Source organism: Stegodyphus dumicola, chromosome 9 (genome assembly GCF_044657685.1).
Source record: "Stegodyphus dumicola isolate Sdum_Otavi_A_Nest chromosome 9, ASM4465768v1".
NCBI lineage: Eukaryota > Metazoa > Arthropoda > Arachnida > Araneae > Eresidae > Stegodyphus > Stegodyphus dumicola.
The window spans coordinates 89,423,983-89,440,778 of record NC_140776.1 but is presented as its reverse complement, the minus strand read 5'-3'; the positions used below and the strand labels follow the sequence as shown (position 1 = coordinate 89,440,778).

Sequence of the window (16,796 nt, the reverse complement as noted above, 5' to 3'; positions counted from 1 at the left end):
ACTTAAGATATTTGGCACAAAACATTGTAAGTGCTTTTGTATTAACATATGTTTGTGAAAAATTTTTTCAAAGACGAAATTTACAAAGAGTTCATCACATGCTTCATTAACTGATACCGATTTAGGAAACCAGCTAAGATGTGCAATGTCGAACATAAATATATAGATTTACAAAAATTCAATGAAGGATAGGATAAAAAAAATATCTCAACAATCAAGACTTGGAAGTTCATAACATTTGAATCATAGTATAACAATAAAGTTTAATTCATCTTGTACTTGTATTTTTTAAAAGCATGTTTACTTAAAGTACAGGCTGCTATAAAGTTCCTCATCATCAAAGTGGCTTATGAAACAATTTGAGTTGGCCAGGTTTGATTTAAGATAACTTAAATTGATCTGTTTCACATTACAGTAAAAAATCTGAAATCTGGACTTTAGAAATATAAAGAACTGGATGTTTTTGTGCCAAAAATTCAGAAGTTCTTTAAACTGGCAATTTGATTTAAAGTCAGATGCATAGTTCAAGTTATCAAACTAATTCTAATATGATTTTAATATAAAATATATTAAAAACAATCAGAATTAACAGAATAAGAAAGAATAAAAAATCAATTTTGTATTTTTTAAAGTATCATACAGACGAAAACCCAAACACAAATATACAATTAGCAGGAAGTGCAATGTTAATAAAACTACACTCTTTTACCAGTGTTCGCAGTGGCAATTCCATGCCACTACCAATTCATGCATGATTCGTATACAGCATTTGGGTGGACCGACATTCCACTTTGAAAAGTAAAAAATCTAGTTCTGAAAAGAATTTCAAAAACTTACACAAATGAAATGAGAAATCCGCTGCAGTTTTAACATAGGCAGGTCATATTTAAATTATGTATAAATTGATGCAATTGAGAATATCAAAAGTGTGGTTACAGAGAGTAATAATTTTATTTTCAAGGAAGAAAAAATTTTATTTATCAAATACTTTTAAAATATGAAGATAATAAAATTAATAATTAATGTGTAATCTGGTGGATAAAATTAGTAATGTATTATTCACAAATTCTATACTAAATTAAATACAATTGTTTACATATTAAATGTTACTTCAGTCTACATAAACTGTTCTCTTATCTAGAAAATATAAAACAATTAAAATCAAATAAAAATTAATGAAAAATATCACTCAAGAAAACATGGAATTTGCCCAGCCTAAGTTTCATTAAGGGATGACATCATCATTGTAAGAACTTTTTTTTAAGAGCTGGTGATACAAATGTACTTTATACCATTTTCCTTCATGTAGTTCATTCCATTATTTGTTAGGCAAAACCATTTTTTGAATTTTGCCAAGAATAATCTTAGTGATTTTCATGAACTGAAAAACGAGCATTAGCCAATGAATAGTTTCGACTCTGGTTCAGACTTTCAGAGACGTGAGGAGAGGTCAATGATGCTCTACTCGGTAGCGGCAGATGATAAATATGTAATCTTTGTAAATGGCAATTTTTGTAACTTGTTATTAATGTGATGTTTAAATATATATTTAGTGTCCATCCACTTGTGACCTCTTTATTCTGTAGATTACTTCTTTTGCATCCATTTGAACATACCAGCTGAACAGTCACACCGGGCAAAAAAGGTAGGTCCAATTTATATTTTTATTACATTGAAATAAAGATGATCTACCTTTGAAGAATATAAAAATTAAGAAATTATTTTTTTGATAAATTTAATAATACAAATTATACCATAGTATGCTATGCAATTCTGCATTAAATTGTTTGTTTCCCATGTCCAACTAACATTGTTAAATAAGTACAAACAATATAAGTCAGCCTCGAATACCAACTAACACTACTAGCCAATATATTATGGAGACAAAAAGTGCCTAGTTTGAATAATGTTACAATGGATCATTCATATTATTGAGGTATGTTGTATTTGAAAGATATTATTCAATTCAGATAAATTAAAACCAAGTGATATGGAGATTTAGTAAGAGATGTTATAGTCATATATATTAGTCATCTGATTTTACGGCGAGGGCTGGCTGCTGATTTATACATTTAATTTTAAATCATTACTAATTTTACAATACCTGTAGGTGGGGTAAATGAGCTGATATCTGCAATGCGAAAGGTATCACTGCCACCAGAATTAACGGAATCTCTTCGTGTTCTGTCAGAAAATGCAGGTGCAGATTCCTAGAAACATCCACCAAAAAATTACAAACTATTTCAAGAAACTATAAAAATTAAATAACTTAAAATTTTCAATAAAATATTTAAGCACATAGTAAAAATATTATTCATTTTTAATATTTTAGTATTGTTGGAAGGATTATTACTGATTTCTAACCTTTGGCGAAGTAGGTGAAGTCCCAGGAGACAATATCTTTTTAGAGAGATCAAAACCTTCCTGGGGTGAAGAGGCAGGAGTATTTTGAAGACTGTGTTCGATCTGTTCATAGGCTACTTTCTGTGTTGGCACAGGTACAGCATCTACTAATACGTTAGTTGGTGCTACATGGTTATCAGAACCAGTTTCAGAGATTTGCATGGATGAAGTATGAGGCTGCTCTTCTGAAGTGACATGCATCATCTGGTATTTAACAGCTTTAGTAGCAAGGTTTATATTGGTATTATGAGTAGATTTCTTAAATGCTGAATTTGTTACTGGCATTTTTGAGGGCGATCTGAAAAGATACATAATTTTTTAAATGAAATTATGTAACAAACATAATTTTTTAAATGAAATTATGTAACAAACTATCTAACAAATAATTTTCACTTTTCATTACAGAATTCGCTAAATTAAAACTAAAAAAGATGGATGATTCGGAAATATTAATTAGTTTTACAAAGCTAACATTTTCAGTGCATTAATTGTGTCTATTCATAGACATAAAGATTTTATCTGCAATTTTATGTTTTTAAATTATTTTCTGTTGTTTTATTATTTAAATATAGATATAACAGATTACTTACAGTAGCAACTGAATTTACATGAGTATACTAGTATTTGGCATACGAAATAATATTTTTTGTTCCCCGTGGCAAATACAAGATAACACAGAACTAAATAAACAATACTCACCTTTTCTGCACATTCTACAAAACTCCTCACATGCAATACACTATTTTCCATTAGTCTTATCCCTGTCATTGAAGAATTTGAGCAGTCTGCTCATAACATTTCTTTAGAAAATAAAATAAATAAAAAAGAGATTTAAAATTTTAACTCTTTGAGCACCATGACTGCCTTTATCCAGTCACAGGATTTTTTTTGTAACTTTGCATATATTAGCTTATAATTTAAGATATATTGCTTTCTTACTTTCTTTAACAATATAAATGCCATCTTAATAAATGCAAGTTTATGAAAATAGAGACTAAATTAAGTAAATATATAAATTTAGCTGATAAAGGCTATTTAAATACAGGTCTAGATGATAGATCTAAAAGTCCGAGGCACTCAGAGGATCATACATTTAATTATGGTTTTGAGAAATAAATGATTCATTTCAGCATGCCAAGTGTGTTATTTAATCTCTTCCTGAACACCTAAACATTGCAACATTGTATGCGTTTACTAAAGCAATATTTATACTCAGTTCTCAGGTAAGATGATCAATAACAAGCTATCATGCAGCTGGCAAGTAAGCCCAGTTTACCAATTACAAGTATTTTCACAGATGGCAGCACATGTGCTAAATCTATAATAGCTCCTTAGTATTTTTACATGCATATTTCAGTTTGTAAAGTTATATTATTAAATGTCTTAAAAATGATTTTTTAACTTTTTTAAAAGTTCAAAGCAATGGTCAGTCACTCATATGTAAGTGTTACAAAATAGTCTCAACTGATTAAGTATCATCACAGCTTCTCTGCAAATTTCATAACATAAACTTTCAAGTCATTATAATATGTAGCATTGAACCAAAATTAAATAACAATTTTAAATAAAATCTTTAGAAATTTTTGGATTAACTGAACAAATTCATTCAAAAACTTTTGCACTCTTTTTTTTTTAAATACATTCACATTTTCTTTTTTCTAGACCATGAAGTTCAGCATATTCATACAAAATATTTTTGGCAGTAAGGTCAATTGTTTTTCAAGAATACAATTAAAAGTTGTTCTTCCCCCTATTGCCTTTTCATCTTTCATTATGCTTGTGCTCCAAATGAACTAAGTAATCTGAAAGCTCTCTGGTTCACATACCAATGTGATATATACTAGACAGCATTTTTCATTTTCTCTTATAATAGCCATAACATCTTGATAGAGATTCAGGTTCAGGTGGAAATGTAGTGGGACACCCAATGTTTACTATAAGTAATGTAGGTATAGTCCCACTACACTTTGGTTTATTTTTAAAGTAATATTCAAAATAGTACATAGTATAATATAACACATAATATAAAATAGTATAACAGTATAAATAGTATATTGATATTTTGATTAATATATCTATTAGATATAATTATAGTAGATATAATAGATATAATAATAGTAGGCTAACAGTCATAATTTATGACAGTTCATAATAGTTCCTTGAGATAAAGTTTATTATATGAATCTGTATCTTCTTCCTCTTCTTTTTCCTTTTTTTACTATATCATTATTACTGCAAGGGTAAGTGCAACATCTTGATACAGATGTTGCACTTATCATGGACTTTCTGCTCATAAAGACAGCAACAAATTTACCACCAGATGCTGAAATTCTTTGGATTATTTAATGCATTCTTATTATATGGTCTTAAACCTTGATAAAACTCAATTCTTATTTGTTTTGATTGAAAAAAAAATAAACTGTTAAGATGCTGATCTTCTAACAGAATTTTGTTTGAATTAACATAGTATCGATGTAATCTCCTCCATTATGACTTATTTAATCTATATTCTTGCACATCAAATGCAAGCATGGGTATTCATTTTGTCGCACTCTCTGCTGTCTGAATCAAAAATAGTGTCTAATAAATATGCACTGTGAAATAATAAAGGAAAAAATTATCAAATCTAAGGGCACATACAAATTTCATCAAGATGCACTTTTTAATTAGCAATAGGATAATAAATCAAAAACTAAGAAGATACTATTCTTTGAAACAACTGTTGTTGCATGCTAAGATATTCCAGGTTTATTATGCACCCCATGTATTACAATAATGTAAAAATGTTTTCATTTTTGTGAAGAACAATACAATAATTTGAAAAATAGAATTTGTGATTTTTCTTATTCTTAATCTTCATAGGCTCATATGGGAAGGGGATAATATGTATTACGGAGAAACTGCAATTTGAAATGCAAAAATTATCTTAAAGTAAGTGATAAACTATCAGAAGTTTTAGATTAAATATAATATTTGGGTTTTTTTAACATATTAGTGTGATAGCATGCATACAAAGATCACATCTAGTCTCAAGTCATTTGATTAATTCGTTAGATGAGAACTGGATCATCATATGCATTTTGCTTCTTCCAATGTAAATTTACACATTCAGTATGTTTTTGAAGTGTGCCAGGAATGCACAGTGTTCTCATTGTATTTGTTTTTTCTGCTACCATAATAGATATTACTTGCATTAAAAGTAATATCTGCATGGCAGAAACTGAATTATTTGCCATTTTTTCTCTTCAACAATTAGCACATAGAGCATGTTTGAAAATCTTTGAAATTAATACATACATGAATTTTAATTTTTGATTAAAAACTATACAATAGCAGCTATGAAATTTAAACTGTTATGAAAACTAAATATTTTTGGCCTACATTCTTATACAGAAATGTAATTAAGACTTTATAATTCTATAATAGTTTAAATTGAATAATATTCTCACAATGTTTTATATGCATTGATACTTCTAAATTCTGCATCAGTTTTTATACCATCTTTTGTAAATATCTTTTTATATTTTTTTATTGTGTAGGTAATTAATTACCTTTAAGTTTGAAAATTATTGATTATTCACTTAAATGCAAATTTTATGTACAGTCAAAACTCGTTAATTCGGACACCCATAATCCGGAATGATCTATAATCCAGACCTCAAAGCTAAAAACTTTCTGCGCATGTGCCACGTTGACACATGCGCATAGGCGTTTACGCATGCGCTTAAGACCTTTTACGTCTGCGCATATGCGTGTGTGCAAGCGCAGAATACGTTTTCGCATGCATGTTTTATGTATAACGGACGGTATAAGATAAAATTATCTAATTATCTATTTCAGTTAATGTTGATGATTGCGTTGTTCCTTAATTTTCAAATTGGATCCCGCTTATTATTTTTTGCAGACTGTAAGACCAATACTATAAAAGTAAACTTGAACTTTCGATTATGTCAAATAGAATTTCTGATTCTGGAGCTCCCAAAGGATCGTATAAAATGAAAGTATGTTTCGATGTCCATCAAACAAAAAGTGGAATTGCTGCAAAAAATGGATAAAGACATGAAGAATGTGACAGACAGGTTAGTGAAAACGAAAAAATTTCGATTGACAAGTTAGTCGGTATTCTCGACACAGCAATTAACGGGACTTGAACAGCGGAACTTTTTAACTGAGCAAGAAATTATGTCTGTTTATAAAATTAAAGAGAAAGTATTATCACATAAAACGAAGCAACTTAAACAACTTACATTGAAAGAAATGTTTAATAAAGTAAACAAATAAATATTAAGCTTTTTTTTTTTTGTTGTAAATTTTGATACCCTTTAGATCATAATTGTTCTTTATTTCATAAATTACGGTTTCATATTTTTAATTTTAGAATTTCTGCATGCCATCTTACGAGATTTAAACTGATGATCTATAATCCGGAATCGCCGAAGTCCCGACAAGTCCGGATTAACGACTTTTGACTGTATTAGTTTTTCATGATTAAAAGAATTCATTCAAACATACGAAGGAGACAAAATGTGGTCATACCTAAACTATTGTGGATTTTTTGGGGGAAATTTTTAAAATTCCCCTTGATAAGTCAACCCTCTTCTGGGAAATAAGCAATAACTTATTTCTTTTTTTACGCATATACTGCTCTAACCTTATTTTTATGTATAATTTTTTTTTAATGCATACCATTACAAATTTTAAACTTATTGTTTTAAGTTCATTAAAAGTTTTTAATTGCTTTAACAACATCCTCTTTATTAACAATTCCAAATTTCAGTTTGCAACAGTTTTACATTTCCTTTCCTAGGAGAATATTATAAATATAAAATTAATAATTAATTATTAGTTTTAATTATTATAATTATTAATTTTCTATATATAAAATGCAATTTAAAAATTATAGATAATTTAAAAAGCATACTGTATCATGATTTAAATTCAAACCATAATTATACTTCAAAATGAAAACTGTTTATGACAAAGAATCTGCTAAATTCTCAAACTGTGATTCAGCCATGTTTGTTATACACCACATATCGATTATTATTAAATGGTCTGTTCGAGAAGGGTTAAACATATTTTTTCCTCCCCAACTAACATTTTGAGCTGCTGTTTAACTGCTAACTAAGTTATTTAACTTATGAATAATTTTTCTCTGAGACTTTGGTTATTTTCGTAGTCGCATAATGTGGCTGAATAGCTGCCGCAACTGTTTTGTATTTTTACCTCAATATGAGACAGCTTTAGGGATCTGCTCATGAAAAGCTGTTTTTAAATAGCATCTATTAACTAGATTTGTCTAATTAAAAGAAGCTCTTTAGTTTTATATTTATAATAATTTTGCTCTTTATTTTTATATTTATAATAATTTTGCTCTTTATTTTTACATTTATAATAATTTTGCTCTTTATTTTTTATTAATTTCTATTGATCAGGATGTTATTAGATCCATAAAGGAAGTAAGTAAATAAAATTATAGTTAGTTAATGACACTCAAAGAATTAAAATTAATACAGCATCAAGTTCAGGGATATCAATCTCATTACAATAAAAAAGATACCAGAGAAACATTATGCGCATGTCCTTACACTTTAGAAAGTGGAATTTGTTTATTTTTTGTTATATTTGATTAAAGATAAAGGAAACATAAGATTTACAGTTATTTCAGAAAAATTAATTACAAAAATGGTTTCAATTTAATACAAATTTTATTTTCCTTCATGACAACAGCTCTTTTTTATAGACTCATTCCCCCTGAACATCGCAGCACCATATTGACCTTTTTCAATTTGTCTGCATCATGAGAATCAGATTTTTTGAAGCGTCACTGCACTTTCCCAGTTTTTTAAAATCTTCTGCACTAGCTGCTCTTGTTGTTGACAATCCTTGTTCTTGTCATTTTTGCTGCTGCATCCCCCCTTTTTTAAATTATTTTATGCAGCAGTTTTTTTTAATGATTTTTGTCCCATGACAATTTTTTAGCATTCTTAGTGCTGATAGTTTCTTTTCTTGTAATAACTCACTTTTTGCCCCATGCATTTTAAATGTTCCAGGGAAGATATTGCTGATGATTTTGATATTTTAAAGACTTTTGCTATCAACCAAACTACAAATTCTTTTTCTTTCCAGTTTTATTTCAAAGACATATGAAGAACGTACATGACTAATGTTGCAGAATGATTTTATTTGCAGAATGATTTTGGACTATTAATTTTCACATACATGATTGAATTACATAAATTTAGAATAACTCACATGCATGAGCAATTTGCACATATTTAAAAACTGAGACATATTATATTTAATAATAACATTTTTACAAGGTACCTGACCTGAACGAAGGATGTCAGATCGTCAGAAACATTACAGCTCAGCACAGTCTAAGAAAAGCAAGCTAAGAATTGGCAAATTTTTGGCAGTACTGTTTTGCTACTTTTTATTATTTTTTAATTTTGTTTTTTAATGTTATTTATTTATTACTATTATCATTATTATTTGCAGTAATATTTGTTACCATATAAGCTTTATATTTTAAAGTTTTACACACACAAAAGTGTACCTGTATACTGTATAACAAAAGATAACAGCTGCCACCGATTTTAAGTACTGCTGTATATTATGAAATGTTTCTGTCCAAACTATTTGCACATAATTTACCAAGCCTGCATAAATCTGCTAGGCAAGTTTTCATGTTCAAGTTTGATTACCAATAATTCTATGGATAAAAGTTGTGTTTTGCACTATATCAAAATAATATATCTAATTGTTACTTTTTCCATTTTTAGCGGAATTGCTCATTTCATTTAATAATGCTTTTATAATAATGGAAAGAGAGCAATATGTTTAAAAAAAGAGATGGCATAAGACATTTTGTGAAAGTTATCACTTGATTTCCAAATATAATTTAAAAGTTATTTTTGAAAAATTGTCAGCAAGAAAAAGAAATCTAGAAAACCTTATAAGTTTTTAGTAAGAGACAAGAAAATCAAATGAGAATATTCACAGGGTGATTACAAAAGCACCATTCTGAGTGTCATCCACAAGTTGCCACAATTTCATACAGCCACATTGCAGTTAACAACAAATCTGAAAAAAGGATAACAAGTATTTGGCCATGACAACAAGGAATATGAATGGAATAAGGAAGAATTTCATTCTTTGATCCTGAATTTATATACTTCACACCCTTAATACATTCACATCTTATATCGGCAATGGGGTAAAAAAAAAAAAAAAAAAAAAAAAAAAAAGTTTAACTTTGAAAGGCCAGACAGTTTCAATTGCATCTGAGGGGATTTGAGGAAAGAATTATTCTTTTCTAAATAAAACTTTGGAGATGACATCTACATAAGCACAGAATATATTCTCCTCATAAGGAACTTTGCAGTTGATATGCACAGTTCTGTATCTACATACCTGGCTTTGTGCATTGAAATTTTGCAGAACTTTTTAATTCCATTTTTGAAAACTTTTCACTTACTGAACTATCTCCAAGACAATGTAACCATATAAAAGAATAATAATATAAAGCATGAGTCAATGCTTAAATGAGTTGTTGAAAAGTCTTGCCTGCTTGCTATACTGCAATTTTACAGAAAACATTTAGGCAATGGTAAAGCATCATGTATACTCTAACAACAAATACTATAAATCTGTAAAAAAGTTCAAGAATGAAAATTCAGCAATATGGCATACTTTCAAGAAATAAACTTCAAAGTCTTTCAGATTTAATGATGAAGTACTTTACAATTTTCTTGTCTATAAAGAACTATTAATTATTGAATTAAATCTGTTGATGTCTTCTGCTATTATTGTTTAAGAAAACTTTATCAGTTAAAGTGATGTATTTTTCTCATACGATTTTAAAATAAAAATTTTGCCCCATTGAATAAAATCACTAGAGGACTGAATCTGATAGTACACGAAAATGCTTTTTGGGATGTTTATAAAAAGTGGTAATACTGGTTTCAGCAAAAATTAATTCAATAACATACAGAATACCTAAAACTGAAAATGAACATAATCTTTTCATATAAAATGTGCATGCATGTATGTATTATATATATACATCTAACCAACACATTTTATCAATAATCTACTCATTGATTATTATGTTGTAAAATGATAATGACTCACTATGAGTATAAGAATTTAACTTACACATTAGGATCACTCAGATGGTGCTTCAAGGAACTATTTTTGTTCATTTCACCTAAAAAGGGAATGATAAATAAAATAAAGTATTATTAAATCCAAATTTTGGAACATATCACTAAAAATAGGACTAAAAATCTAAATACTTTAGATATTGCTGATTGTAAAATTTAGCAATAATGGAAACTTTTACAGACAACATTTAAAACAAATTTTTGTTGGAAAACAGGGGTAAATAAACATACCATATCTAGTTTCTTCAGGTAAATTAGGAGGCACAACAACAAATCCCTGTAAAATAATGATTAGATTTCAATATGAAATAATGCAAATCCTTTATTTCCAGAAAAAATTCAATTACATTAGTTAACTTTCTCCCCTCTCGAGAAATATAGTACTTAATCCAATACAAATTACAAAGTTTTTTTTTTGCTTTAACACTTATTTCTAAAGTATTCTACCCTTTTTTTTTTCACAAAGAGTACTTTTATCTTTTTCAGTCCTTTATGTTTTGATTTCAAAGAAAAGAAGGTATTTCTTATAGGTAGCAATTTTGCATTGTTCCGCTTTTCCCCCTCTTCCATTGTGTTTTAGATTTACCCTTAGAAAGTTCTCTTTTTATTAAAAGAATAAAATCTACTACTGAAGTCTCAGAGGACCTTCATAGATATGAACAAGAACTAAAAATTTAATTAACTTTCGCCTACAATATTTAGTAAAAGATTTTGATTGTATGGAGTTTCACTCTGTGATGGCTCAATATATAGATAACCAGAATTTTGTTTTGAAATGCAACAGTTAAATTATTATACTAAAAATGGATTTTAACACTTCTGCAACCTTCTTCCCCATTGTGTGAGACTAATTAAGTCTTGAAACTAAGTTTGTATGTCACTTTCAAAACATTTAAAATTTAAAAACTTACTTTTTTATTTTACAGTCATTTAAATAAATACATATAGGTTTCATTTACAATATGGTTTCCACATCTCCTTTTTTTACATTAAAGCAGTGTTTGGCAGATTTTTATCTTCATTATGAATAATATTTTAATTAATTTTGAATTTAAAAAGATTCATTCCCTGTTTTTATGGCGTTTTTTAGATACAGAATAAGGATACATTTTATAGAAGCGAAATAATGCTACTAGTTCAAAACCGGTTTACATTTTAACAACAGACAATATTTAATTGCATGCGATAAGATTAAGATTTCAAATGATAAGTTATTCTCATTGAATCTCTGGAACACTTTTAATTTCTTTTCCAAACAAAATTTGTTGTAACAATGTGTAAATAACCTCTGCAGTACAAAGCAGTTACCAATTTAAAAAAATCAGCCTAGCATTAGAAAAATAAACTAATATTAAAATTCTAGTAGTAAAATAAAAATAATAAGTTATAATTCAAATTAAAAAGCTAAGAATGAACTGAGAATTTCTGGTGGGAGGGGGAATTTGAAACTAAAAAAAAAAAAAAAAAAAAAAACCTTAAAACACTAGTTTTAACTTTCCATTAAACATTTCTAACTGAATGCATTAATTACTAATCTATGAATGCAAGAAGGGAGATAAAACGAGCAGCATGCTTTAAAATATACACAGAAGTATAAAAATATTTAATTTTATAATTTTTATGGATATCTATTATGTCCTTTTATTTATTTATTTAAAGCAGAAAAGATAATTTAATAATTAATCAAAACAGTGAAAGGGGTAAACAGTTTTCATGTAAATTACATCGAGAACTGAGAAAATATGAAATGTACACCAACAAAAATTTTTTCAAGAAAAGTTTCATTGAAATCAAATCATTATATATGTTCATTTTAATGAAGCTGTTCTTCTGCATGTTATATATATTTGATAGCAAGTTTCTTTCAAATTAACAAATTTCACTATCTTTCCATATAACAACTAATTTTTTAAGAAGTATTTTACTCTACCCTTACAAAGGATAGAATATTGATAGAAGGAAAAAAGTAAAGAGGTTATTTAAAATGACATAAAATTATCAATGCTTGATTATACATATATCAGAAGGATGAACAACCTTTATAAAATTCAAAATTTACAAAGTAAATGACAGCTAGAAAAAATCTTAAATCAAACAAGGAGAGAATAATTTATTGAAATTTGAATCAGTTTAAATGTTTTAAGCTTCAGTCATATCATCATTGAAAATGCATAAAAATGTGAATAGTAAATAGTATCATTATTTACATTCTTATGTGCCTAGAAATAATTTTTGTTAAAATGAAGTTTTTTTAATAGAGAGTATTAATTATGTATGGGCAATGAAAAATCAGAAAAAAAGCTACCTGTTCAATAGGTGAGGGTGGAGAATACCGCTGCTCAGAATTTGTATACATATTAGAGTTGTTTATAGGAGATGGAGAGAGTGATGACGAACTTTGAGCCATGTCTTCTCCACCCACTTCCCTATCCCAGCTCTGTGGTGCAGGAGAGCCATAAGGGGAACTAGGACTTGAAGGAGATACCTTAGGTGACACTGAACGTCGTGTTGGTACTGGAACTGGAGAACCTGAAGAACAGACTATAGTTAATTTGAACAAAAATAACATTTATGACATGTATAACTGCATGCTGTGTACAGATATTTATACACTATGATGTGTGCCTTCTTTTCATTAGGTAGTTTACCATTATCTTTACATTAAATGCAATATTTGTTCTCTTTTACATATATATAATTTATTTCAAAGCTTAAATGGAGATACCTATATATATATAATACAGTAAAAAGTCGTTAATTCGGACACCCATAATCCGGAATGATCTATACTCTGGAATGATGTACTCTGCCTTTGATATGATTTAAATCAAATTCCTCGTCATTATAATTCGCTTCCGATAGCGAAGAAAGTCACAGAGGTTATTGAAAATGAAAAAATTTCGATTGACAAATTAGTCGGTATTCTCGACACAGCAATTATAGGACTTAAACAGCGGAACTTTGCAACTGAACAAGAAATCATGTCTGTTTATAGAATTAAAGAGAATGTATTTTCACATAAAAAACGAAGCAACTTAAACAACTTACATTGAAAGAAATGTTTAATAAGATAAACAAATAAATATTAAGTTTTTTTTTTTTTTTTTTTTTTTTTTTTTTTTTTTTTTTTTTTTTTGGTAAATTTACAACAAAAAAAAAAAAAAAAAAAAAAAAAAAAAAAAAAAAAAAAAAACCTTCAGATCATAATTGAAAAAAAAAATTCCCTTTACATCATAATTGTTCTTTATTTCATAAATTAAGGTTTCATATTTTTAATTTTATAATTTCTGCATGCCATCTTACCAGATTTAAACTGATGATCTATAATCTGGAAAAATCGATAATCCGGAATCGCCGAAGTCCTGACGAGTCCGGATTAACGACTTTTGACTGTATAGAAACTTGATACCTTTATAAAGATGAATACATTTATGTTTATATAAAAGAAAATTAACTACTCCAGCAGTTGAATAGAACTTCGTACAAATTCACAGTGCTTTGCAGCTGCACACAGAATACTTTGGATATGCAAATATAACACTATACAATATACTTTCCTCAAAACACTAATTTATTATGAAGGAGTTTTGTAATGTAATGCAACATTTTACTAGCACAATTTATAATCATTATTAGTGCAATTTATAAAAATCTTTTTACTATAGGTGATGACAATACAACAACCCTCTTTGCCTTTAAAGTATTAATCTTTTAGGTTAAAATAACATGATAATTATTATTTGAGACATCAAACACAAGAAACAGTGTTATATCTGTAAATTTTGCATGACTAATTTCAATGGTTTAATTACAGAACCATCTTCCTCAGCTGCTTAAGTGCATGCACAATTTTGCACAACAACAATTCTTGTTTGATTTCTCCAATAGTATTAATCTCTTCTTTATGTCACCACAAACCTAAACTTTTTTTTTTTTTTTTTTTTTTTTTTTAAACCAGAGACAAGTTAATCAGCATTTGAATTAGCATGGCCTTACCTAAAAAAAGTTAGGTTTGTTTATTGCAGAACAATGGAAAAATTACTACCATAAATAATTAGTTAAAAAAAAAATTCTATGCGAAATTAAAAAAAGGGCGGAAGATGAAAATATGTGGGACAGCAACAGCATTAGCAAATGATGTCACAATATGTAGGAATCACTTTTATCAACTGTATGCAATTTTACACAATCTGAAAATAGTACAGAATCTCTTAAAAATAAATTACTGAACTGAGGGAGGGGGGGGGGGAAACCACGCACACAAATACAACCATTAAATTTTCTGTTTTGCATTCAAAATACAAGATTAATATAATCAGAAATATTACTTTTTTTCTGTTTTAAATGTTGAGTTAATTTACATAATCAAAGTAACTTATTCTCCAAATTAAGTTACCTAAAAATTAAAATCAACTGTTACTACTATTTCTGTTAATTGTAAGTAATTCTTCTTTCCTGCTTTTTCTTTTAGATTAACCGAATTAATTGAGAGTCTATTGTACAATGGTTTAATGTTTACAATGAATTTTTAACAGATGAATTGAAACAGTACTTACTGCTTCGAGGCACAGCTTTCAAGAATGGATGATTGAAAAGCTCATCTAAGGAATAAAAAATGAATACACAAATAAGCATAAAAAACATAAATATAAGGTAAACTTTTTCTCATATCAATGCCTAAGGAAATACAAAATCATACCAAAATCCATTCTATCTTTGGCATCTCGTTTCATCAAGCGAATAAGTAAATCGGTGAGTTCTTGAGATGTGCCACTGGGTATACTAGAAGAAAACATTATTTTATTATACATATTTCAACAACATAAATAAATATATAAAAATTTCAAAATTAAATAATAATTTTTATGCTGCCTTAATGATAGACTTTATGTATGACAGACATTAAACCAAAATTTACAAGACATTAAACCAAAATTTACAAAAATATTTTTAAGTCTTTACAAAACTGATACAAAAATATTTCATTTCCTAATAATTTAACAGAGGCAAAATAAATTTTCAGGTAAAATGATAACTTCTTTTGAATCCCAGAGGATAGTTACGTAAATAACCTACAGCCAGCTGACACACTCAAAATCAAATTCATCACATCCTTTAAGTAGAAATATTTTACAATACATATATCAATTAATTTATTTATTTACCTTTTTACTATTAAAAGCATCTAGATTTCAGTTGTCGGAAATCGGTTATATGTTCCACTGAATGAAAACTTGGGGGGGGGGGTAGTAGTAGTAGTAGTAGTAGTAGTAACAACAACTCTTGACCTCAAAAATACAGTACAGTGAAAATAAAAATAAAATTATGCTTTCTGCTTTATGATGTACATCAGTGGTATTCGAACTTTATGGCAGTGTAAACAACATATGAATTCAAAACACCAAAAACAGCTGTATGACCCTACCACAGCATTAACCCTTAGTTATATATCATCAATTCAGATTTTTTAGGATTTTTATCCACCTTGCGATCACACTATGAATTCTTGCAACCCCAAATGAGGCTACAAGCTGTAGTTGAATACCACTGGTATACATAAATAAAAATTTTCATTCCTTCATTTTAACTGAAAAAAAGATGTTTATAGAAAACACCCAAAAGAATACCCATTAGCATATCAGTTTTACAATTTTTGAATTATTTATTAATTTAGGCAATGTTTACAAAGATATATATATATATATAAACAACCACTTCTTAAAACAACTCCACAGCCCTTCAAACATCAATACAGTGTATCCTATTTAAAATCTCAGCAGAGCTTTTTCTTTTCCTGAATGTAAAGGCATGACAGTGTAACTCATAAAAAAGTAAACTAGGAAAACAGTCTTCGGCTGTTTTTGCAAGAGAAACAGATATTCAGCAGTATATCTTAGAATGATAATATTCACCTAACAAATGATTTCTGAGAATTTAGATTGATAAAATTTATTTTTTAAAGCTTTAAAACAATAAATTTTTTGAAATAAAGTACAAAAAAACAAAACAAATATAAATAAACACCATGTTTGCAAACCATATACCTAATCTTTATTTAAATAAAGGTAGGATAAAATTTTCCTAAATGTAAGCATAGAAACTTGGGGAAGGAGTTAAAAATATTAGATTTTGTAATGTTAATGAAATTGATTAAAAAAAATTAATGCCAATATTTTTATTATTTAAAGCATTTCTGTAATGGAAAGTATATATCTTTGACCAACA

The 16,796-nt window shown here is 28.0% G+C and overlaps 1 protein-coding gene across 4 annotated transcripts in view; it reads right to left on the bottom strand.

Annotated features, from left to right (window-relative positions):
• The window catches only part of Atg1 (serine/threonine-protein kinase unc-51-like protein Atg1), a 279,303-nt gene that overhangs the window by 47,147 nt on the left and 215,360 nt on the right, over positions 1-16,796 (bottom strand). For all 4 annotated transcript variants that reach the window (XM_085823741.1, XM_085823743.1, XM_085823742.1 and 1 more), the window contains 7 exons: positions 15,271-15,353; positions 15,128-15,172; positions 12,877-13,100; positions 10,803-10,848; positions 10,564-10,615; positions 2,365-2,701; positions 2,105-2,210 (listed from right to left, as the gene is read on the bottom strand). In XM_085823741.1, the coding sequence (XP_085679867.1) occupies positions 2,105-2,210; positions 2,365-2,701; positions 10,564-10,615; positions 10,803-10,848; positions 12,877-13,100; positions 15,128-15,172; positions 15,271-15,353 (893 nt within the window). The remainder of the gene's footprint in view (positions 1-2,104; positions 2,211-2,364; positions 2,702-10,563; positions 10,616-10,802; positions 10,849-12,876; positions 13,101-15,127; positions 15,173-15,270; positions 15,354-16,796) is intronic.